The sequence below is a fragment of the Dama dama genome, chromosome 9 (genome assembly GCF_033118175.1).
Source record: "Dama dama isolate Ldn47 chromosome 9, ASM3311817v1, whole genome shotgun sequence".
NCBI classification, from domain to species: domain Eukaryota; kingdom Metazoa; phylum Chordata; class Mammalia; order Artiodactyla; family Cervidae; genus Dama; species Dama dama.
The window spans coordinates 74,158,649-74,184,367 of NC_083689.1; the positions used below are offsets into that span (position 1 = coordinate 74,158,649).

Sequence of the window (25,719 nt, forward strand, 5' to 3'; positions counted from 1 at the left end):
GGAAACGGACGCAGTACCTGCTGCCGCCCTCACTTATTGCGCCAGATGCTGTTATTGATTCTGTTCTCAGGCTGGACTCATTCCTACTGGACTCTGAGGACAGTCCTGTGATTGATTCGTCTGTTACCCTCTCTGGGTCAGGGGGTGCCCGGGTTCAGGAAGTATTTCCTGAATAGACAGATGACAGATGCTCTTCCTAAGATTTAGGGCACATACAACTTTCAGAACGATGTCACCCGCATTTTTGGCTGAATGGGCACCCTGTTAAATACGGAGTAGGCTTGCTTTTTTTTATTAACTTCTTTTTGCACATAAGGAAACTGAGGCTCTGTGCTGAGGCAACTGGCACAAAAGAAACAGAAGATGCCTGTGGGGTTGTTCTTTCCAGAACATTCCATACCTACAGCTCCAACGAGGCACATGAGGAAGAGGATGCCGATGCAGGAGAAGATGTCTCTGTTCATGCGCCGCTCGATCTTGCTGCGTTTGTACCGCGGGCCGCTGTTGTTCAGCATGGCTTTCGTCTCATGGCCTTTGAGGGAAAAGTAAGATCGTCAGTCTTTGGCCTCCCGTTTGCCTCTGGATCTTCCCACAGGATAGTTACCTCTGTGCAGGGCAGGGACAGAGTGCAGATGGAGAGAACAGATGTGTGGACACAGGAAGGGACTTGCGGGGGTGGGATGAAACAGGAGGATAAGATTGATATGTATGCACTCCCGTGTGTAAACAAGACAGCTAGTGGGAAGCTGCTCTGTAGCACAGGCCGCTCAGCTCAGGGCTCTCTGATGACCCAGAGGGGTGGGATGTGGGGAGTGACGGGGGATATATTATACAATATATGTGTACACAAACGGCTGATTCATGTTGTTGTATAGCAGAAATTAACACAACACTGTAAAAGCAATTCTACTCCAATTGAAAAACAAACAAACAAACCTAAAAAGCTAAAAAAACAAGAGAGGCTTCATCCTCTAACCTGGATGTGTCCTGGCATAGGGAGGTTATGGGAACAGCTGGAGAGACCTCACACAATTGGTCAGCAGGTTTTTATGGAATAACCCCTACCAGCCGGACATGGGGGGCGGGAGGGGGCATAGACCAGACTCCTGTGCACAGGCTTTGTCCTACACAGCTCAAGAGGTAGTCCTCACTGTGTAGCTGTCACAGATTTGTAAGCCTCTTAGGACGCATTTCTAGCAAACGACAGAAGGCTGTCTTGAGGAAGGGCCATCTTCTAATTTGCACAAAGGGGCTGCTATGGGTTAGTGGTAGGATACAGTAGATAAGACAGATGATTCACATGCTGGTGAAAATACACAGGCAAACAAGTAAATAAGGTCATCACAGTTGGTGATAAGTCCCATGAAGTAAACAATAAATAAGGGCTAAAAAAACAAGAGATGCTGTTAGAGAGCATGATCAGGGAAGGCTTCTCAGAGGAGGTGACATTTAAGGGAGACATGAATGGAGAGAGAAAAGTTGGAAGAAAAGGGTTTTGGGCTGGAGAACAGTCTATGCCAAGGCCCTGTGGCAGCCTTGTATTCAAGGCCAGTCATTTTCATGCTTGCTTCTTTGCTAAGGTGTTTATTGCTTGTGCAAGAGCGTAGTGACCAAGGGCCTCCACCCCAGCATTAACTCTGGGCAGCTCCTCTCCTGTCTTGGAGTTCTGCATAAAATTTTGTTCAAAGAAAAAATAATAAAATTTAAAAACTACTGAATCTTATCCAGTCACCCCTCTGCTCCAGTTGGAGAAACCCATGGCGGAAGCATAGAAGGAACTTGATCCAGGTGAAAGGATACATGAATATCAGAGCTGCATGGAGAACCCAGGATGCTGATCCCCACTCTATTTCTCCTTCTACTGCCCCTGGTACCCAAGTCACCCAGCTAAGAGCTGACAGTCTAACTAAGCCTTGTCTTTAAACAGTCTTTCCTTTGGGGCTGCTAAATTTTAATTACTGTGCCATACCCCTCAGAAGACAAATTAAAAGACACCAGTCACATGTTTCCTGTGCAAAATGAAAGAGAACCAATATATCAGCTCTAGCAGTGAGTGGTTTAATGCTGTTTAGCTGGTGGCCTTGTGGATTTAAAGTGGCAATGAAACTGCAGGAGTGAGCATGCTCTGGGCTTATATCAGACTCAGTTGCTGCAGTTGTTCAAGGGCTGCCACAGCTGTGGTCCCTGCCTTCCCTGGGCTCACCCCATACAAGGGGTCCTGGGACCACCCTGTTCACCCACTCCTCACTTCCTAAGGCTCCTCTGCTCCTTTGGCAAAATGTGGTGTCATGGGGGAGGCAGCATGGTGTGGAGAGAACGTAGGCTCCAGTGTCTGACAGAGCTTGGCTCTCAGGCACTTGACCCTGGGTTGGAGGGAATTAATCTCAGGAGACATGTGACCTTGGTGGAATTAATCCTTTTGTATTTCAATTTCTCATCTGCAAAATGAGATATGATGGTTGCATGCTCTGGGATAAGGGAGTGAACTGATACACATAAAGTACCTAAACTAGTTTCTGAGACACAGTAGGGCCTCAATAAATGTCTGCGGTGAGGAGGATACGCCTCCACGCAGAATTTCTTCCTTCTGGAAAACTTGAAGGCTTTTTTTTGCCTTTGATCCTAAGGTGCTCCTGTTATGTCCATCTATACCATCAAGGCCGAGAGTACAGCTCCCCGACCAGTCATTCTCTACAGGGCACTTTGTTCCCCAGGGGACATTTGGCAAAGTCTTCAGAAATTTTTGGTTATCATCTTTGAGGAGGTGGCACTAATGGCATCTAGTTGGCAGAAGCCAGGGCTGCTGCTAAACATCCTATAGGACGCCCCCCTCCCCCCACAAAGAACAATCTGGGACAAAGGTCAACAGTGATGAGGTTGAGAACCCCTGCTCCAGATGACAACACTTAGCACCATTAGTACCATTTTTGCTCACATTTTTTGAGACCCTGATGTGTGCCAGGCTAGTGTTACGCCCTTTTCACAGATCATCTCACTTGAACTTTACAATCCAATGAGAACAGGTTATCAGTGCCTTTTGTGTGGAAAGCTTGACCAGCTTTTCAGGAACTTGCAGCCAAGGGCTGGTTTAGTGTGTGTGGAAATCGCTCAGTCCTGTCTGACTCTTTGCGACTGCATGGACTACACGGTCCATGGAATTCTCCAGGCCAGAATACTGACGTGGGTAGCTGTTCCCTTATCCAGGGGATTTTCCCAACCCAGGGATTGAACCCATGTCTCTGCATTGCAGGCAGATTCTTTACCAGTTGAGCTTCTAGGGAAGCCCAGGGCTGGTTTAGCCCCAGGCAGTCTGACTCCTGGTAACCATGATTAACTCCCTCTCTGCCTGCCCTCTCACAGGCCACTCCCATCACCCACTCAGAGCTCTGCTTCTGCTCTGGCAGAGAAGAAAACTCAATGTTTATGAGGGTGTTTTGGTGGGGCAGGGATTATTGAAAGGGTCATGTTTAGTAAGTCTGCTAGACAGCACTGAACTCCGCTGTCAAAGACCCTTGAAAGCAGTGACCTGTGTTGACAAATAAAACATCCCTCCCCCAAATTAGAGAAAGCCAGCTAGACTGTGACACTATTAAAAAAAAACCCTACTTTTCTCTCACAGTCTGCCAAAGGGAGTCATAGGGTAGACTGGTGTGTTAGTGCTCTTCCATGTCTAACAAAGGTTGGATTCTATGCAGGCCAAAACATACCAACTAAAAGTAAACAAAATATTACAAGGTGTCCCAGTGAGTGGAAGATCCAGGGAAGCTTATTTTGGAGAGTTCCAGGGGAGGTAGACACTCCAGGGAGACTGTGTTACCTCTATAGATGTTTGCAGTTGTTCACGTAACAACAGACATGTACTGAGCACACATGGGCGACAAGTGCTGGGGATTCAGCCGTCCCAAGACCCCCTCCAAATCTCATTATGAGAAGGGCTGCCATTGCCTTTTATCAAGGGGAAGCAAAATCAAAGTGCAAAGAAGAGACAGACCACCATACACGGAGCCACAAAATGAATAAAGCTAATAATAAAAATGACTGTGAAAACAACAACCAAGACTCGTGCCTTCATGTGGCACACACGGTATTGGGTGCTTTCTATGTCTGGGTCACTGTACTCTCACGAGTGCTTCATGAGGCAGATAGAGATGTTATTCCCATTGTACAGATGAGGACACTGAGGCACACACGGTGATGTTGCTAAGTTTAGTGAGGTTACTCCTCAAGCTCAAGAAGATGCTCTTCATCCCACCTGTGGTTAGTGTCACAAAACCGTTAGGGATGCATGAGTCCCCCTCCCCGTGTCATCCAGATGAGTGACAGTGACTCAGAATCGAACTAGGTCTCCTGTGGACCAAGTGAGCCGCTGTGATTCCAGCCTCAGTTTGCTTTCCCTTAGAAATGGGAAATCACATGACTCTACCCCTTAGAAGTGATGTGAGCTCCCACCAACTAAACATGAATTTGGAGGAAGTTTTGGAGGTAGGAGGAGAAAGGGCAGGGACAGAGGAAAGTGTCCAGGGACAATAACCTGTGTAGATAACAATGCCAACAGCCACTTCAGTGTTTCTGATGGTGCAGCCTCGAAGCAGAAGACTCTCACTGCCAAAGCCAGTCCTGGTCTGATCGGGATGTTCCCTGGAGATAATGAAAGACAGGAACAGTTTGGTGGCCACTCCACACTTTCACGGGTTAGTGTCTCAGAATTAGAGGTGGTGAGTGAACACGATCCCTCTTCTCCCTCTTCTTCAGAAGAGCAATATTAACTTGGAGACTAATTCCCATATTTAAATGCAAGATTTCATTGGTCCTAGGACACCTAATGGGGACTAGACCATTAGAGGAGAACTACCCATCCCTAAGGATGTGATTTTGCCTAAAAGGCAGGACTCCGATGAGGAAGATTCAAAGTGGTTTTAGGGGCCAAATGCGGGGGAACTGGCTCTGAGCCTGCAAGGATAGGTGCTGTGTTCCCTGAGGCAGTGTTCACACACCCACTGCCACCCAGCTGCTGGATGTGCACCCACACAAGCTGAAAGTCCCAGTCTGCAGAGGACAAAGGACAGTCCCACCTCTCTTATCATGAGACGATGAGGAAGCGCAGCCCACAGGTTCCCCTCTTGGCCTCTCGCCTGTGCTCTCCTTCTCTTGCTCCATCCTCATAAAATAAACAGGCCTCACGGCAGGAGGACCAGGGGGGCCTTTGTGCAACATCCTGGGAGGAGGCTTCTCAAAGGGGAGATCCGTAGAGTTCTTCCCTTCTTCTAGACTCAGGAAGCATCACAATTTCCCACTTAACTCTAGACACTTCTGAGTCAACCCACACCGGGGTTGACTCGTATCTGGTCCTCATGCAGTCCTGATGCCCTCCCCCTCTGAGATTTTTAGGAACTTAAAATATAACTTCCTCACAACATTGGGGAGAACAGAAAAGTGATCATCTGAACTCTAATGGATTTTCTCTCCTCCTAACTCTTTAATACTTCATTTCTCTAGGTCCAGTTATGTTTCCTATGTATTAAATAACGGTCGTGACAACCTTAGAAGGTAGGTCATGTCTCATACCCATTTTAAAGATAGGGAAACTGAGGCAGTCATAGTACATGGGAGAAAGGGGATGCAAATCCAGGAAGTCTGGCTCCAGAATGCTAAAATACCACCCAACACACTCAGAATAATTCTTTACTGTGTTTATAAACTATATTACTTACATGATTTTATTTGACTCTTCACAGCTCTGGGAAGTTAGCAGGGTGATTATCCTTGCTTATGAGAAAGTTGAAACTCAGAGAGGGTGAGAGATCTTTCCAAGTACAGACTTCCAGGACATAGGACTTCCCAGGACTTGGGAACCCAGTCCTCAAACACCAAGCCTCATGTGATTTTCACTACATTGGAGTTCTTATAGTAGCACCCCATTAATTTATATTGAATCAGTCATTTCCATTTGCAATTCTTTTGAATTTAACAAGGAAATATCTTAGTTTATCTCTGTTAATCCTTTCTAGCACTTATTTATCTAGTTTTTTAACACAGAAGAGGTTTTGGTAGTAGTCTGTAGTTAGAGTAAAATAACTGTTTTGATTTCATTTTACTAATTTTACTGTTATAAAATTTATACATGGAAAGCAATACTGCCATAAATCTATGGCAAGCTATATACAGCAGTGATACCAGTTGCCCATAGTGCCGGTAACATAACTTTTTCTTCTGAAATAAATTAAGAGAAAAATAAGCCAATTAAAAATTTGTAATATATAGTGTTTATGAATGTGATACAAATCATAAAGGTGCTCTGAGAATGGCTGAAGTTGAAGACCCACCTGTCCTTATGGAGGGCGCTCCTACAGAGAGAATATTGAATGATTCACTGTTAGTAGCTAGTGGTTTAAAGAGCATTTATGATGCTCTCAGGTGATAACCTATGACAGCATCTTCCTTGTCTCCCGGTCATAACATTCCTTCTTCAGTACAAAGGGACTGCGATCTCATAGCCCTTCTAGTCAGTGCGCTGTTTACAGGGGTGCTTTATTGAACTGACTCACGGCAGTATTTCTCCACCTCGACACTCCTGACTATTTGGGTGGGATCAGTCTTTGTTGTGGGTCTGTTCTGTGCCCCACAGGATGCTGAGCAGCATCTCCGACCCCTACCCACCAGATGCCAGGAGCACCTCATCCCAGCTGTGATAATCAAAGTGTCAGACACCATAAAGGTCCTCTGATAGGAGGGAAAGGGGTTTGAGAACCACTGCCCTGGACTGATCTTACTGCTTAAAAATTGCATCGTTAACTCTGACATCCCTAATCTTCAAAGCATTAAAAACTACGCAGTTTCTAGCCAACCTGGGTAGCCCCAAGAGAGTTCCTACATTAAGGAGGCCAAAGAAGCTTCTGGATACCTGGAGGCATCAGTCCTGTGGTTTGCTCAGCAAGAGAGCCTAGGTCATCTGTGGGTGGTGGGCCTCGGCAGAGATGTGGGAGCATGGTGCAGAACTTGCCAGCATCTCATGGGTTGACTGCTAGACTGACCAACTGGACTTTCCAGGCTCACCCAGGAGCCCTGGGCAGGTGGGGAAAGATGCCTTTAGAGGCAGCGACCAGGAAGAGGGGGTTCTGGGGGTTGAATGGAGCTGGGAAAGTTCTGTCTGAGATGAGCCCAGGCTGAAGCTTAGAAAGGCTGGCTGCTGACATGAGCTGTTTGGGGGAGAAAGGATTACAAATAGAAACCCAGCAATGAGGCTGCTCTGCAAGAGGATGGAGAATGACCCAAGGCATGGGAGCCTTGGGATGAACCAAATCCATAAAACTTGTGCATGAGGGGAGGACTTCTTGCCCAGGCAGGTGGCAAGCTCCACCTCACCAGATGCCTGCTATGAATCCTCTTCTCCTCCAGGAACTTGTGCCCTTCTCTGTCCGTCTCCATCTGCGCTCTCTTAATTTTTAAAAAGTAATTTGCACAGAAAATCTGCTATTTCTTTTGTATTGGTCTCGCTTTTCCCCCTCTTATCCTGCTCCTCAAGACATCTCATATGGCCTGGGAAACATTGGTTGGAGGGAAAACCCTGTCACCTGCCTCCTGAGAAATCTTTTGAAGTCTCACTGCAGGCCCATTGGTAGAGAAGCTGCTATAACATGTCTGAGCTCATTGTCTGTGTGCAGACAGTGCAAAACACACAGGAGTTAGAGTGAAAAGACAGGATGGAAGTTCTGGCCCCACCTTGTAGCTGCTGTGTGCTTCTGAGGGAATCCTGAAAATTTTTATCATCAGCTCTCCCATCTGAAAACTGGGAATCAGAATTCTCACTTCTCTGGGTTGTTTTGCAGATTAAATGAGATGATGTTCTGAGAAAGTCATCTGAAAGTGTTAAAGCCCTGAATAGGTCATTTATTCACGTCTGTTACCACTGCTCTCTCTCTCTCTTTTTTTTTGGTCTTTTGCATTAAGACCAGTTGTCAAATGTGGGAGCAAAATTACAGCAAAACTCTCAGGCTGAATCAAAACTGACAAATAATAACAACAGTAATTGCAACAGCAGCACCATGAACTATCTACTCTGCCTGTTTCCATGCTTTGTATAGGATCAGCTCTCAGACAAGAAAATTCCTGTGATGTAATCTTTATTTTACAGAAGTGGCAATGAAGGCCCAGAGAGGTTAATTAATTTACTCAAGGTCATATAGCTTGTACACGATAGCGCCTGGTTTTGAACCTAGGTCTGTCAAACTCCAAAGTCCCCATTCTCAGTGCAATAAAGGCTCCTTCAGAAATCCGGTCTAAATTTAATCATACTTGCCTCCCCTGAATCAGAGTGTGGTCTCGACTTTGATGCTGTTTCACAGAGTTCTGAAAAAACTATTAGTGAATTTAAACCTGCAAGATAATTAAATGTCACTCCATCAACAACAAAGACTGGAAAAGATTTCTCAATTTAGTTAGGTTTCTTTAGCCCTTTCTTAAGATAAAAAGAAATAAACTTTCTTAGGACCCACATGCTTTTCTGTTTGGCCATTTCAAGACAAAACTTCAAGCTTGCAGAGGCAATATTTACAAGCAGCACACGGGTGGCAGATACTTACATATAACCCTTAAATTTGTTGAGGTGGTTGTTGGGCTTCTCACACACGATGGTGTTGTGGAAATGTTCTGGTTGGAACTGTACCTCCTGTGAGAGAGAGAGTGCTGCGAGGTTATTAAGTCAGAGAGATCTCGTTTTAATAGGATCACTGGGAGAGCTAATCATAGTTAGAATCATTGAAAATAAGATAATGCCCGCTTTGCTGCACCGTGATAATTGCAATGTGTGAGAAAAAACAGTAATATCCTCATTAAGGAGGAAGAAGTAGATGCAGAGGAAAACTTGAGTGCTTGGCAAAGGGAGGGCCCTGTCCTGACTTTTTTTTTGGCCTGGATTTCAGTCTCTATGCTCAAGTTGCCCTGTAGAACTTACTGCCTTGATGGACATGTTCTATGTCTGCACTGTCTAAAGTGGAAGCCACACATCATGTGTGGCTGTGGAAATATGGTAGTATGACTGAGGAACTGATTTTTAACTGTTATTTAATTTTAATTAATTTAAATAGCTACCTGGGGTTAGTGGCTACCAAACTGGGCAGTATAGAAATCGATGATCAAAAAGAAGAAATTATAAATCACACTACCTACAGCTAGCCAATATTCTTGTGTATTTAGAACTTCCAGAGTTCAAAAAAGTATGTACATACACCTACACACATTTGTGTATGGACACACACCCACATTTATGCATTTCAAAAATGAGACTTAGTGGTCATATACAGTGAACATTTTTACACATTATTACATTTTTCCACATCTCTTTAAACACCTGGATAGAAACCTATTGTATAAATGCCACTATATTTCACTACTGAACACTGACCTGCTTTCAACTATTGGCTGTTGCAAAAATGCTGTGAAAATAATAGCTAATAAAACAAAATAAGTAGCGTTCATTGGACTCTTACTTCTGTCAGATGCTGTGATGAGAACTTTAGAAATGCTATTTTTTCTTCAAGCTTACAATTCTTCTATGAAGTAAGAACTTGATTATTGCCTCCCTAGAGATGGGCAAACTATGACTCAGAAGGGTTAAGAGGCTGCTTGTGATCCTATCAGGACTAGGATTTGAATCCAAGTCTGACTGCCAACCCTCTGTTCTTTACTTGTACAATATACTGCCCTCCACCTCCTACCACCACAAACATTCTTGTAGCAAAGCATTTAAAACACATTCTTGACTCTTCATTTTTTCTCTTTTGTTAGGTATTTTAGCTTACAATCTCTTAAAGTCCAACCTGAGGAAAACACAACTAGGGGTGAGGAGATCTTGCTTTTTAATTCGACCCTACATTGACTAAAAGTACAATTCAATCCTTGAGCCTCAGTTTTCTCATCTATAGAATGGGGCTAATACCATTGTCCCTCAGAAGACAGAATTTGTGTGGGAAAGTTTTGAAAGGTGTAACAGGCCATGCCATAGAAGGATGTAGTGCTAAGGTGGGATTGGAACTGGTTCCCTGGGTAGAGCTTTTAGCCTGAGTAGTGAATGAATCACTCCAAGCTGCAAGGTACAGCTGTTCAAAGTGGTAAATTGATTAGAAGAAATGACAGCATCTTCTGGCTTCGTGTAAATATACTGTCCATTGGTTCTGTGGGGGTGCCAACATAAATAAACTCTCTGCTCACTTGAAATAAATTACCCATCCAGGAGTTTCTAAAAATACAGCCCTTTCCCCTCCAAGTATTGATTCTTTCAGGGACAAACACTTGCCGAGTTCTGAGATGATAACAAATAACACTGTGATTTGTCAGCTGCCTTCGCGGTCCTGATTAAGCCATGTGCTTCCCTCTGGATCCATACCACTCGGCTCACTGCAGGCTTCTGGAATCTGAACTCATTTCAGATGTCTGCAGCAGCAGGTCTGAGAGCTAATGATCACACTGCAGTGAGCCTGTCGCCTGTTTAATCATCTCCAGGGATCCCCGGCTGTCTTGTCCCTCAGCAGGGCTTCCCAGCGACCTTCCTTCTGAAGTGTCCTGCATTCGTTTATTCTTCTGGACACTTGCCTTGGGTGCTCTGTCTGTCTCCTTCTCCACATGGAGTGGTGATTTTGCCCTTCATAGCTCCCTGTCCCCTGGGCTCCTTCCATTCTTCCCTAGATGGGCTGTGGAGAAGGACATACAGGCCCCACTGTCGCCAGACAGCCCCTCAGAATTGCTGCCTTCCCTGGATTTGCTGTAACTCACTCCAGGCAGCTGCTAGGAGAACCCAAGGTCAGCGATGGTGGGGCACTGTCAAGCCCTACAAATCTGCCAGGGGCCTTATTTACTTTTTTGAGCTTGTAAAATTCATTTATTTATTTATTGGAGTATAATTGCTTCGCAAGGTTATGATAGTTTCTGCCATACAACGAAGTGAATCAGCTGTGTGTATACACACACCCCCTCCCTCTCGGATCTCCCTCCCTCTCCTCTCGCCCCATCCCACCCTGTGAGGTCATCACAGAGCACTGAGCTGAGGTCCCTGAGCTACACAGCAGCTCCCTACCAGAGTTTCTGATCCACTTTCGGCTCACTTAGCTTTCCTTACCTTGGGGATAAAGCCCACTAACCACCTTTTCTTGGTGACCCAGCCTATTACCAAAGGCACCACCCTTGAGGAAAGTTAATAGCCATCAGGGTACAGGAAAAGATAAACCCCTTCCAAGAGGAGAGCATTGTGTGTGGTTCTTCAGGTCAGACCCAGTGATGTGGGGCATTTACTATGTTCCAGGCACCCGTCATTAAGTTTTCACAGTAACCTTAAGAGGTGTGGACAGAAGTGCAAATGTAGATCAATAAAGCAATTGTCTTACGGTTGGTAAGTAACAGAACCAGCACTGCAAGCCACGACACTGGAATCTAAAGCCAGTCATTATTATCACCATAGTCATTGTTATCATTGTCCTCCTCATCATCAATACATTACATTTATTCCACTTTCTCTTCCTATGATTATTATTACAGCACTTATTGGATGCTTATTAAGTGTCCAGAACAGCTAAATATTTCACACATGCTCTTCTCTTGAAGTCACACAATAAACTGATCAGATCGGCACTATTATTACCCTATTTTATAATACAGAGGAGGGAACTGAGGCTTAGGGAGAGTCAGTGAATTTTCCCAATGGCACACAGTTAGCAGAGCAGAAGACAGGCTTCAGCCTCAGAATTGCTGATGCCATACAGCCCACCCTCTTAAACCACAGTGCTATTTTGATGCACAAAGAAAAGATGATCATTTAAGAATTCCTTTCGGTCCTATTTCCTTTTCTATGTTCCTTTTCCACTTCCTATGATCAAAGTACCCAACATGATAAATGAGGTCAACATGTAGTTGACCCTTGAACAACATGGATTTGAACTGTGTGGATCCACTCATACAGGTTTTTTTTAATAAACACTATGGTCCTACCTGCTATGTGGTCAGTTGAAGTGGTAGAGGTGGAACTGTGACCACGGAGGGCTGACTATAAATAGATTTTCCACTGTGTGGATGGTTGGCATCCCTGACCTCTGTGTTATTCAGGGGTCAACTGTATGTGGAATCTAAATCTTAATGAAAAGCTATTACCAGAGTCAGGGAGTGGTGAGTGGGTGAAATGGGTGAAGGAAGTCAAAAGTTAGAAGCTTTAGTTAAAAGATAAATCAGTCAAGAAATATAATGTAAACATGGAAACTATATAAATATTTACTACAGTGCATATTTGAAAGTTGTTAAGAGAGTAGATCTTAAAAGTTCTGACCAAAAGAAAAAAAGTAACTTTGTATGGTGATCAGTATTTATTTAGACTTGTGATTATTCCACAATATATACTGATAAAAAATCATTATGCTATACATCTAGAACTAACATAATATTATATGCCAGTTATATCTTAATAAAAAATATAAGCAAACTCCAATGTCTAGAAATCATCATCATTACCACCATCACTACCACCCTTCTTAACTCGGGTCAAATAAGGAAGAATCCAAAGCTAAAATACATAATATTGTCATGCTGACCTTTGACTTACTGCTATTAAATTTTCTGTATTACTCTGTTTCTAAAAGATTTATTTTTATGTTTCATGAAAGGTTTTGCACTCTCGTTTTTTTCTAGTACCTACACAGATACCTAGTTGGTTGGCAGGTCAAGGTGTTTCTAAGACCAGGCTAGCTCTTCTTGTCACTCTTGACATTTCGGGCCGGATGATTCTTTGATGTTTAGCCGCATCCCTGGCCTTTGCCAACTTGAAGCCAGTGGCACCCTCCCTTTCTCCCCTCAGCTGTGACAGCCAACAATGTTTACAGACATTTCCAAATGTCCCTTGGGGAGCGGGGAGAGAACTAAGAATTGTTCTCAGAGAAGTTCCAAGTTAACATGAGATGAAGTTGCAAGGACTGAGAATATTCTCTATCCTATTCATCCATTAAGAAAGGACACGATCTGAATTTTTCTATTTTATTTCTCATCAATTGAAAAAATATTAGGCTTTATGCCTGGAGGTCATAATGACTTGTAATAAGAGAAATCCGTATATATCACGCTATACTATGGAAACTACTATATAAGCATGGTGGCGGTCTAGGTCATAATGACTTGTAATAAGAGAAATCTGTATATGTCATTCTATACTATAAAAGCCACTGTATAAGCATGGTTGGGCCCTTGCAATATGTGCACTATCCTATGGCTAAAAATAAAAGGAGATTGATTAGGGGAAAAAAAAAGAATTCATTTTTTATACATTGTAGAAAATTTATGGGATTTCCCTGGTAGCTCAGCTAGTAAAGAATCTGCCAGCAATTGAGGAGACCCCGGTTCATTCCTGGGTGGGGAAGATCCCTTAGAAAAGGGGTAGGCTACCCATTGCAGTTTTCCTGGGCTTCCCTGGTGGCTCAGATGGTAAAGAATCTGCCTGCAATGCAGGAGACCTGGGTTTGATCCTTCAGTTTGGAAGAACCCCTAGAGGAGGGCATGGCAATCCACTCCCATATTCTTGCCTGGAGAATCCCCATGGACAAAGGAGCCTGGTGGGCTACAGTCCATAGGGTTGCAAAGAGTCGGACACAATGGAGAAACTAATCTCACACACACACAGAAAATATATGAAAATTACTACAATTAATAAACAATGCAGTGTGTTACCTCTTCCAAGTATATCTGCAATTTAAAGTAGGGCACTTTCAAAGAGTAGAGGTTAAGACACAAAATTGCCTAGATATAGAACATTCTTTGAGAATTATTAATTTTACACATATATTTTTAACATTTGAGATTTTTTAATTTGCCACCTCCTCTACGAAACCTATCCAAATCCCCACGGTTTCATCTCAGTCAATAAGAACTGTTCTTTTAACATGTTTCCACATAAACTCTCATGCCCCCATTTAACATTGGTGTATCTAGGTCTCTGCTTCCTTGAGTAAACTGTCAGCTTCCTCTAGAGCAGCTCCCATGACCCCTTGTGTTAACAGGCATACTATAAAGATTTGGAGCTTCAGCTTCAGCATTGGTCCTTCCAAAGAATATTCAGGGTTGAAGGAAATCTGTGACTATTCATTGGAAGGACTGATGCTGAAGCTCCAATACTTTGGCCATCTGATGTGAAGAGCTGACTCACTGGAAAAGACCCTGATGCTGAGAAAGATTGAAGGAAAAAAGAGAAGGGGAAGGCAGATGATGAGATGATTAGATAGCATCACTGACTCAATGGATATGAATCTAAGCAAACTCCAGGAGATAGTGAAGGACAGGGAAGCCTGGTGTACTGTAGTCCATTGGGTCACAAAGAGTTGGAAATGACTTAGCAACTGAATAACAACAACATAAAGATTTGTAAAGGTAAGGTTAGCTGGAGAGATGAATATTAGGACATTAAATACTGAAAGGTTATGGATGAGAAGATAACAAAGGAAACCTCTGTAAAGACCTATAAAAGCTCCAGGTACAAATGTTAACTTTGATTCATGGGAATAAGATTGCTCTTGCAAGGAAATGTGGCTCAACTAAGAAAAGAAAATCTAATTCTTTGGCTCAACTAATAAAAAAGAAAAGGGAGTCAAGGTCCTAGATCCCAACATGGACCTAGATCCCAACAGACTAGTCTCCCATCCATCCACATATTCAAGCATTTATTGAATATTCATAACATATGAGCCATGGAAGAAGTGAGAGAGAATCAGAGAGAAGGAAGAGGTTATTGACACAACTCAATTATCGCAGCCATAAAACAGCTCAAAGTTCCCAGGTTAGTCTGGTGTGTTACTTGTGGTATCTAAGAAAGCAAAGGAAAGTGAGCCAAGAGTTAGGGTGTGATGATTCTGGGATTAAGGTACTCTCATCGACCTATGCCCTATATACAATAAGCCTCCTAGGGCCACCGGGAAAGTCAAGGTGAAGCAAAGAGGTTGAGAGATATTCCTATATCTAGAAGAGGCTCTTCCCCTTGAATTAGCCTCAACTTTTACTTTCTTAGGCTTATTTTTTCAGTATTCTTCATGTTGATCAATAAATGTGATTATATAAATGTATGAATGATCATTTGAAAATTGTTTTCTGTTCACTCACTCTCTGTCCTGTTCTTTTTTTTTTTTTTTAAACAATTCTTTAACTTCCTTTTGGAAAATTACCTTTTCTCCCTGGCTCATAATCTTCATGGGACTATAAATCAAGATGCCCTGCCCACTGGCCTATCTCACTGTGGGACTTTGACTTGAGTAGAATAACTCAAGGAAGGGAAAACAAAGGAGACTATTAAGTAATTGCTGCTACCAATATTCTCCTGCTGTCCTAGTTCTTGTTTTTGTGCCTTGGTCTTCATATGAAGCTGGAGCTCCAATACTTTGGCCACCTGATGCGAAGAGCTGACTCATTTGAAAAGACCCTGATGCTGGGAAAGATTGAGGGCAAGGAGGAGAAGGGGACGACAAAGGATAAGATGGTTGGATGGCATCACCGACTCAATGGACATGAGCTTGGGTACACTCCGGGAGTTGGTGATGGACAGGGAGAACTGGCGTGCTGTGGTTCATGGGGTCACAAAGAGTTGGACACGACTGAGCGACTGAACTGAACTTCATATTTCCTTAGAGTCTATGAATCACACCGTCTACCTCACTCCTTTTATTTCACCTCCCAGCACATTTTTGCAATAATCCTGTCTTGCTTAAGTAAGCCAGAGTCATTTCTGTTCCTTGACAACTAAGAATTCTAGTCAACACAGTGGTCTGCTCAATCTATTGGGTATCTCTGGGCCTTTAAAAAATAACGATGTTTATTTACTTGGTAAAATCACACTTCACAAAATGTTGTCCCTCATTTGCTTAATGTTATTTGATCTTTCCAACTCTCCTGTAAAGTGTTCCGGACAGGTTAGTCTCATTTTATAGGAGAGAAAACTGAGTGTTGGTAATGCTAAGTAGCTTGCTCAAGGTCACATAGTTCATGAACATCCAGTTTTGTCTCATTCTAAAGTATGTGCTTGTTCTTTGCTGGAGGTAAGCATTTAATGCTGTCTTCTTACACAACAGACCCTCTGGGCCTTTTTCATGCTTTCTTTGCAACTTTTCCGTATTTACAATTCTCTTAAACCTTCATTGCCAAGCTCAAGGGTTTTACCTCTTAAGGACCCATCTTTCTATTGCAGATCACAGTAGATTTCTCCTATCTTTGATTCTAGACAAATTTGCAATATCCATACCCACACTTAGAACTTGAAGTATTTTATACTTTTAATTGTCAAATACCAAGTTATTTCTATAAGCCAATTGGTAGATGAAACGTAGCAACTTGTCTATAAATCCCCATGTGTACCAAAATGCTATCTGTGGACAGAGTGAAAATAACTCTCACACATACATGGTTTTCAATTTTTGGTAGGAATTCCTGAAGTCAATAAAAACAAATTTATTTTTAAAGGTCACCAAATTCATAGTAGATTTTAATTTATTTTCTTAACTAATAGATACTGAAAAGACAATTACTTTCAGAGAAAAGGGATTGGGGCATAAAGATTATAAAATTTTTTTTTTTAATTAAAATTTTTTGATTGTCACTGAGGGTCTTTATGTTAAAGAAAAATAGGGACCCATAGTCATAAGCTCTTAAAGGACAGGAAGCATGTCTTAGACCACTTTAAAACCCCTCAAGGGCCATTACGAAATATTCAAGAAAGATTCTTCTAACAAGATGGCAGAGTAGGAAGACCTTGAGCTCACCTCTTCCCATGGGCATATCAAATTATAATTATTTACAGAGCAACTATGAATGAGAATAATCTGAAGACTAGAAAAAGAGATTTTTCAAAACTAAGGATATAATGACAGAACCACAAGTTGTTAAGTAGGAGGTACAGAGATGTAGAGATGTAGTAATAGTCAAGATCCACACCTACAGGTAAGAAACTCACAAATGGGAGAGTCACAATTGCAGAGGTTCTCCCCAGGGAGTAAGGGTCTGAGCCCCACATCAGGCTTCCCAGCCCAGGAGTTCTGCATCAGGAAGACAAGCCTGCAAAATATCTGGTTTTGAAGGCTCGTGGGGCTTGTGTATGAGAGAGCTGAAGGAAACAAAGACTTCATTCTTAAAAGGCACATGCAACATCTCACACACTGTGAGACCCAGAACAAAGGTTGTCATTTGAAAGGAACCTGGACCAGACCAATTTACTAACCTTGGAGACCCTTCCAGAGTGGCAGCAGGCAACTGGGACTCCCTCTGGGAGAGGCTGGTGGCAGTCATTTTCAGAAGCTCATTCTAGCATGAAGAGGCTGGTGTTGGCAACTGCCAGTCTTCTTTCTAGCCTCTTAGAGCTGGGACCTGGGCCCTGGCCCCTCATGGCAGAGGACACTGCTCTTAAAACTGCTTTTGTTGTATTCTATAGATTTTGAATCATTGTGTTCAAAAGCAGTTTTAAGAGTAAAGCTATAGAGATACAAGCTGACTTCAGGAAACAAGAAAATTCTAAAAAAAGCCACATAACCTTATACTTAAAGTAACCAGAAAAAAAAGAACAAACAAAGTTAAAAGTTAGTAGAAGAAAAGACATAAATATCAGTGTGAAAATAAATGAAGGAGACTTAAAAAAAGCAAGATTGATGAAATTAAGAGCTGGTTCTTTGAAAAGATAAAACTGATAAACCTTTAGCCAGAATCATCAAGAAAAAGAGAGAAAACTCAAATAAAATAAACCAGAAATGAAAGAAGCTACAGCTGACATGAAAGAAATACAAAGGATCAGAAGTGATTACTATGAACAATTATATGCTAATAAAATGGACAAGACATAAAAAATGGATAAACTCCTAGAAACATACAATCTCTCAACACTGAGTCAGAAAGAAATACAAAATATAAACAGACCAATAACACTAATGAAATTGAGTCAGTAGACAAAAAAACTACTTAAAAGCCAAAGTTCAGGACCAGATGACTTTACAGGTATATTCTACCAGACACTTAAAGAAGAATTAACTTCTACACTTCTCAAACTATTCCTAAAAATTGAAAAGAAATGCTTTCAAATTCATTCTATGAGGCCAGCATCACCCTGATTCCAAAACCAAAGACACCACAAAAAAATTACAGGCCAATATCAATGGTAAATATAAATGGAAAAATCCTCAACAAAATATTAGCAAACCAAGTCTAAGAATATATTAAAAGGATCATATACCATGATCAAGTGGGGTTTATTCCAGGGATTCAGGAATCATTCAATATCTTCAAATCAATGTGACATACCACACTAACAAAAGAAGAAAAAAATCATATGACCATCTCAATAGATGCAGAAAAATCTTTTGACAAAATTCAACATCTTTTTATGGTAAAAACTCTCAACAAAGTGGGCACAGAGGGAATACACCTAAACATAATAAAGGCCATGTAAGGCAAACCTGCAGCCAATGTCATACTCAATAGTGAAAAGCTGAAATCCTCCTCTAAGATCAGGAACTAGACAAGAATGCCCACCATTACCACTTTTGTTGGAAGTCCTAGCTATAGCAACCAGATATGAGAAAGGAGTAAAGGGCATTGAAATAGGGAAGGAATAAGTAAAAGGTTACTATTTGCAGATGACATAATACTGTCCATAGAAAATCCTAAAGACGTCACCAAAAAAACTACTAGAACCCATCACTGAATTTCATGATACAAATTAATTTGCAGGTTACAAATTAATACATAGAAACCTGTTATATTTCTATACACTAACAATGAACTATCAGAAAGAGAAATTAAGAAATAAATTTCATTTAACAACTGCATCAAAAAGAATCATACCTAGGAATAAATCTAAGGAGATTAAAGACCTGTTATTTGGGAAACTATAAGACACTGATAAAAGAAATCGAAGACAAAACAAACAAATGGAAAATACACCATTCTCATGAATTGGAAGAAATAATATTGCCAAAATGACCAGTACAATTTATAGATTCAATGTAATCCCTATTAAAATACCAGTGTTAAATTCATAGGACTAGAACAAATAATTCTAAAATTTGATTGGAAGCACAAATGACATAGAATAGCCAAAATAATGTTGAGAAGGAAGAACAAAACTGGAAGTATCATACTATCTGATTTAAAACTATACTACAGAGCTACAGTCATCAAAACAGTATGGCACTGGCATAAAAACAGATACATAGAACAGATGGAACAGAATAGAGAGACCAGAAATAAATTCATGGTTATATGGTCAATTAATCTACGACAAAGGAAGCAAGAATATACAATGGGGAAAGACAGTCTCTTTAATAAATGGTGCTGGGAAAACTAGACAACTGCATGTGAAATAAAGTATACTATTTTATCACACTACACAAAAAATAAATTCAAAATGGATTAAAGACTTAAATGTAAGACCAGAAGAGATTACTATGAAGAATTATAGGCCAATAAAACAGACAAGACAGAAGAAATGGATAAACTCCTAGAAACATACAATCTCTTAAGATTGAGTCATAAAGCTCCTAGAAGAAAACATAGCCAGTATATTTTTTAACATCAGTCTTAGCAGTACTGTTTTGGATCTGGTTCCTCAGGAAAGAGAAACAAAAGCAAACTTCCAGTTACAAAATAAATGAGCTATTGGGATGAAACATACAGTATAGGGAGTAGAGTCATTAATAATGTAATATCTTTGTATGATGCCAGATGGTGTGGTGATCATTTTGTAAAATACAGAAATATCTAATCACTATGTTTTACACCAGAACTAACATAGTTTTATTGGTCAATTCTATTTTACTACCAGTTTACCAATCAAACAAACTCATAGAAAAAGAAATCAGATTTATGGTTACCAGAGGTAGGAGGTGGGACAATTGAATGAAGGCAATAAAAGGTACAAATATCTAGTTATAAGATAAAGAAGTACTAAGCATAGAATGTACAATATGATTAACATTGCTGACATGAATTACCATTGCTGTATGTTATATATGAAAGTTATTAACATAGTAAGGTGTAAGAGTCCTCATCATACAGAAAAACATATATTTTGAAAAATTTTGTATCTATATGAGATGATGGATGATCACTAAACTCATTGTGGTAATCATTCCACTTTGTGTGTCAGTCAAATCATTACCCTCTACACATTAAACTGAAAAAAGTGCTGTATGTCAACTATATCTCAATAAAACTCAAAGAAAAAGAAAATTAAAAAAAAAATAAAGAGCTAAGTGCATTAAAAAATAAAGATTCTGTTAATTGAAGAAAGAGAAACAGCTAATTTCTTTCCTCCAACCCAGAATGCACTTATATATTGAGCTTTTATCCTAAGCCAGTGATGTATGTGTGGAGAAGGAAATGGCAACCCACTCCAGTGTTGCCTGGAGAATACCAGGGATGGAGGAGCCTGGTGGGCTGCCGTCTATGGGGTCGCACAGAGTCGGACACGACTGAAGTGACTTAGCAGCAGCAGCAGAGATGTGAAAAAGAAGAGTTGAACTAGGGATCACCAAGCTTCTGTGACGCTCTCAGAGTGTGTTTTTACACAACCCTCAGGTTAGATGACTAGAAGAGCCACTCCCACTCCACACTGGGAGGGAGAAGGACAAAGCAGCGTCAGTAATTCATCTGCGTTCTCTGCAAGGACTCACGGGCTCACAGGGACTCTGCAAGGGCTGGGGGGTATGGGTTATACAAACCACATCAACCTGGACAGCTACTCAAGAGATACACTGCAACCTTAGAAGCATACTACTTAAAGTGATTAAATTTTTTTTTTTTTAAAGCAAACTAGCTTGGATAAATGGTGGAATTAAATGTCCTTTATGTCCCAGCTGCTGAGTCAGGTGATAAAGATTTACCCCCTGGCATGCAAATCAGCCCTGTGACTGCTGAGAATTCTATCTGAAAACTAATGACATTTACCAGTGCTTGATAACCTTCCCGCTTCCTGGTCAGAGTTCTTTTCAAGATAACCTGCAACAGAGTGACTGGCAGATACTTTCGTCTCTAACTCTGGATGAAGATATGCTCTGCATGTACAAGCACCCAGGGCTGCCTGCCCGCCCTGGTGATTTCCACACAGAACGGGCTGGAGGGCTGTGGGAAAAGGACTCTTATGAATTCTTTACGGTCTATGTTCCCTTTTTTAAAGTGAATAAATTCTCTGGTTTTTATTCAGGGTTAAGATTAAATTTATTCTTGAAACCTTCCCATGACATTTTTCCATCCAAAAAGGCATGGGTTTGGCGTGTGAACCAAGTCCCGAAAAATTGATGATTTCTTCTGTTATTCCTAAAATGAATCAATTGTTTGTGGAATTGTTAAGTTTGATTCCCCCTTAGACCCATATCTCTCTTATTTACACTTGGACCCTCATGTACACAGAGTACATGACAGCCCTTGGCACACAGAAGGCATTCAGTCAATATTTGGTGAATGAAAGCGTGACTGCATGATGCTGGAAACACGGGCAGCTGTCACCAGCTGGGCAGTGGTGCCTTAAGGGAGTGTTGCAAAGACACTCTTTTCTGTACACATTTTTCTTGCTGTGGATAACTGAGATGCGAGAAAATGACATGAGATCCAAAATTCTGTGCCTCATGTTTTGGGCAAAAGAGGTCACAGAGAAGAGAGTATGAATTCCAGTTTGAGAAAGTCTATATTCAGTTATTCACGGAAGATATGACCATAATGTATCATGTGTTGACTGAGTAAATGAATTTATTAAATGAAGTACAAAGAGGTATGTGCAGTGGTTGAGAGTGAGAAGACTGAAGTCTGTGGGAGCACAAAGAAAGGAGGGATTTGTCCCAGATACTTTGTAGAGAAGGCTGCCTCAGAGAAAGGGAAGAGAGGATGCCACTGGGAGCTTCAGGAGAGAGGACACCGGGCCCCTCTCCTTCAGCACAGATGACCTTGGCTGTACCTAAGTTAGGCATATCTCGCCCTGATGCAGAATAGATACAGTGAATATTTATTTCTGTGCTGCTCAGTAGTCTCCTGCCTCCCACGGCAGTTTCCACCATGAAGGTGAATTAGAGGAAGCCAAGGACAGAATCCTTCCCCACTGGCCAGAGTGAATTGGTCGAGGGTTGTGCACACATGATTCCAGCCAGACTAATCACTCCTGCTCCCTGGCATGCTTTTCAAACCGGACAACAGGAAAGGTCCCTAGTCCCTTCGAGGGGGTGGGGCATAAATGTAGGTTTATTGATACCAGTTTTTCTTCCACATGACGGAAACTGGTTTGAGAGATTGAAACCAAATGCAGAGAGAAATGCAAACAAAAGAGACGGGGACTGTAGAGATGAATCGAAATTTCCAGTTCTACCTGAGTCTGAGGCGCATCTCATCCCATATCCTTCCAATAAGATCCCTTTTTGTCCAAGCTACTCCAAATTGGAATTCTCTCATGTGTGACCAGGAGTCTTGACTAATCCATATACTAGATTAGAATGTCTTTCCTTTGACAAACTAAGTACTTCTTACATTGGCCTAAAATACCCACAATTATCCATACTGGTTAAGGCAGAGAAGGCCACTATTACAATATAAGTATGTTATCATGGGGTATGGAGAGAGTGGGAGGGAGAAAACCTTTAAGCTTTCATCTATTAACACCTTGAAAGAGAGTTTCAGTCTTGTCCAACTCTTTGTGACACTACGGATTGTAGCCTGCCAGGCTCCTTCTGTCCATGGGATTCTCCAGGCAAGAATACTGGAGTGGGTTGCCATTCCCTTCTCCAGGGGATCTTCCAGACCCAGAGATTGAACCCAGGTCTCCCATATTGCAGGTGGATTATTTACCATCTGAGCCACCAGGGAATACCTAAATGAGGTTCTATCTGTCACACACAACCTAGCAGAGCTTCCTCATGAGGCCCTACAGGGATAAAAATGGAAAAAGAATTGCTAATAGAAATGTACAAATAGTGCTAAACATTGGAAGGGGGGATCCTATGTCTGTGGTGTGTGTGTGTGTGTATACTCGTGCCCTAGCAGGACTGTGGAGGAGAGGGTCACCAAAAGGAAGTCTGAGGGCTGTAAAAATGAAAGTAACAGTTCTTTTGTAGTGTTGTGTCTGTCATAGTCAAATTAAGTATTATTACAAATAATTATAACTAAGACTTATAAAGCTTCAATATTTTCATACATATAAAATGATAATCACTTGAGAAATGGAAAATACACATAAAGGAATTTAGAATTTACTTTAGCCATGGGAAAAATAATCAGGTACATCAGAATTGAGCTCTACTTCTGTCTCCACACTGTGTTTATTAGCTGGGTTATCTGTGATAAATTCAATCTCTCTGAAATTAAGTTTCTTCATCTTGAAAATGTTGCCAATTCCACTTCTAATCCAATATTGACTGTCAACTATCAAAAGGGAGCTGTGTAGTACAGTGGTTAAGGCCTTTGCTTGTTGTGGTAGAAGGATTTATATGTTTAATATTGATGAGGTTGAACAAAACTCCCTAGTTCTGAATTTGAAGTATCAGCATAGTTTCTGATGTATTTAATCTTTTTTTTAGTATAATTGCTTTACAATGTTGCATTAGTTTCCACTATGCAATGAAGTGAATTAGATACATGCATACATATATCCCCCCCCCCCCCTTTTTGGATCTTTTTCACCCTTCCAACCCTTCCCTCTAGGTCATCACAGAGCTCTGAGCTGAGCTCCCTGTGATGTACGGCAACTCCCCACTAGCTATTTATTTTACACATGGTAGTATACATATGTCAATCCTAATCACCTAATTTGTCCAGCCCTCTCCTTCCCCCCATGTCCATATGTTTCTACGTCTGCATCTCAATTCCTGTCCTGCAAAGAGGTTCATCTCTACCATTTTTCTAGATTTCATATATATATATATATATTCATTAATATACTATATTTGTTTTTCTCTGACTTGCTTCACTCTATATGACAGACTCTAAAAAAAAAATAAAGTCCTAGTTCTGTTTACTTAAATGGCATAGAAACAATGATCAATCTGATAGCAAAAAGTATCTCTAGCATGTACTTACTATGATTTCTAAATGCCATTTTCTATCAAAAAGGACCAGATCAATCTAGGACTACTGAGGTCATGAGGTCCAAAGAACTTGGAAGCTAATTTGAAGAAGTTCCTATTGGCTAAAGCTGGGATAATCAATAAAGATAATATAATAACTGCACTGATTTGATATACATCAAATATGCTTAAATCCAAGAGTTCATATTGATACAAAAAAAAAAATCTCATTGGTCCACTTTGGAGAATGTTTAGGAATCACCTAATTATTTTAAAACTGGCAAATAAAAGGAAATGATCAAATACTTATCCTGCATTTAAAAAGTGGAAACAGTGGCAAATTTTATTTTCTTGGACTCCAAAATCATTGCAGACGGTGACTGCAGCCATGAAATTAAAAGACACTCCTTAGAAGATAAACTATGACAAACCTAGACAGCATATTAAAAAGCAGAGACATCACTTTGCCAACAAAGGTCTGTATTGTCAAAACTATGGTTTTTTCAGTAGCCAGGTATGGATGGGAGAGTTGAACCATGAAGAAGACTGAGAAATGAAGAATTGATGCTTTCAAACTGTGGTGCTGGGGGAGACTCTTGAGGACAGCAAGGATATCAAACCAGTCAATCCTAAAGGAAATCAACCCTGAATATGTATTGGAAGGACTTATGTTGAAGCTGAAGCTCCAATACCTTGGCCACCTGATGTGAAGGGCCAACTCGTTAGAAAAGACCCTGATGCTGGGAAACATTGAAGGCAGGAAAAGGGGATGACAGAAGATGAGATGGTTGGATGACATCACTGACTCAATGGACATGAATTTGAGCAGGCTCTGGGAAATGGTGAAAGACAGGGAAGCCTGGCGTGCTGCAGTCCATGGGATTGCAAAGAGTTGGACAGGACTGAGCAACTGAACAACAACCAGATGTGAAGCACTGACTCACTGGAAAAGACCCTGATGCTGGGAAAGATTGAGGACAGGAAGAGAAGGCGGCGACAGAAGATGAGATGGTTAGATGGATGGCATCACTGACTCAATGGACATGAATTTGAGCAAACTCTGAGAGACAGTGGAGGACAGAGGAGCCTGGCATACTCCAGTCCATGGGGTTGCAAAGAGTTGGATATGACTGAACAACAGCAACAACCCCACAGTAACCGAATATTTTTTAAATTAATTAATTAATTTTAATTGGAGGATAACTGCTTTACAATATTGTGGTAGTTTTTGCCATACATTGACAAGAATCAGCCATGGGAGTAACTGAATACTTCATGAGGGGAAATTCCTTTTTATACATGACTTTAGGGTGATACCATTTTGCAAATCCCATTGAGTTCATGGATATAGACAACAATCATCAATGACTACTGATTTAGGCACTAAATTCAACCACCAGTTTATAGAAATATAGTGGACAGAAAAATATTAAATGGAATTACAAGGAGATCAGCAAAATACAGACTATGGGAAATTTTACAGGACAAACATCTTGGTTTATTCAACAGCAAAAACTAAATATGCAAGTGAGAAAAAGGAGAAAGCTGAGTAGAGAAACTATAAAGTAAAAGAGATTTAAGGAAGTAATCTTAGTATTTGACTTCATTTTGATCCTTGTTCAAGCAAACTGAAAATACTGAACATTGACTTAAAAGTTGAAATTAAGGAATTATTGCCACTATT

At 41.2% G+C, this 25,719-nt stretch overlaps 1 protein-coding gene across 7 annotated transcripts in view; it reads right to left on the minus strand.

The window, feature by feature from the left end:
* ATP10B (ATPase phospholipid transporting 10B (putative)) overlaps window positions 1-25,719 on the minus strand; it is a 358,643-nt gene that overhangs the window by 78,163 nt on the left and 254,761 nt on the right. For all 7 annotated transcript variants that reach the window (XM_061151886.1, XM_061151889.1, XM_061151887.1 and 4 more), the window contains 3 exons: window positions 8,580-8,665; window positions 4,532-4,638; window positions 401-532 (listed from right to left, as the gene is read on the minus strand). In XM_061151886.1, coding sequence (XP_061007869.1) covers window positions 401-532; window positions 4,532-4,638; window positions 8,580-8,665 — 325 coding nt within the window. The remainder of the gene's footprint in view (window positions 1-400; window positions 533-4,531; window positions 4,639-8,579; window positions 8,666-25,719) is intronic.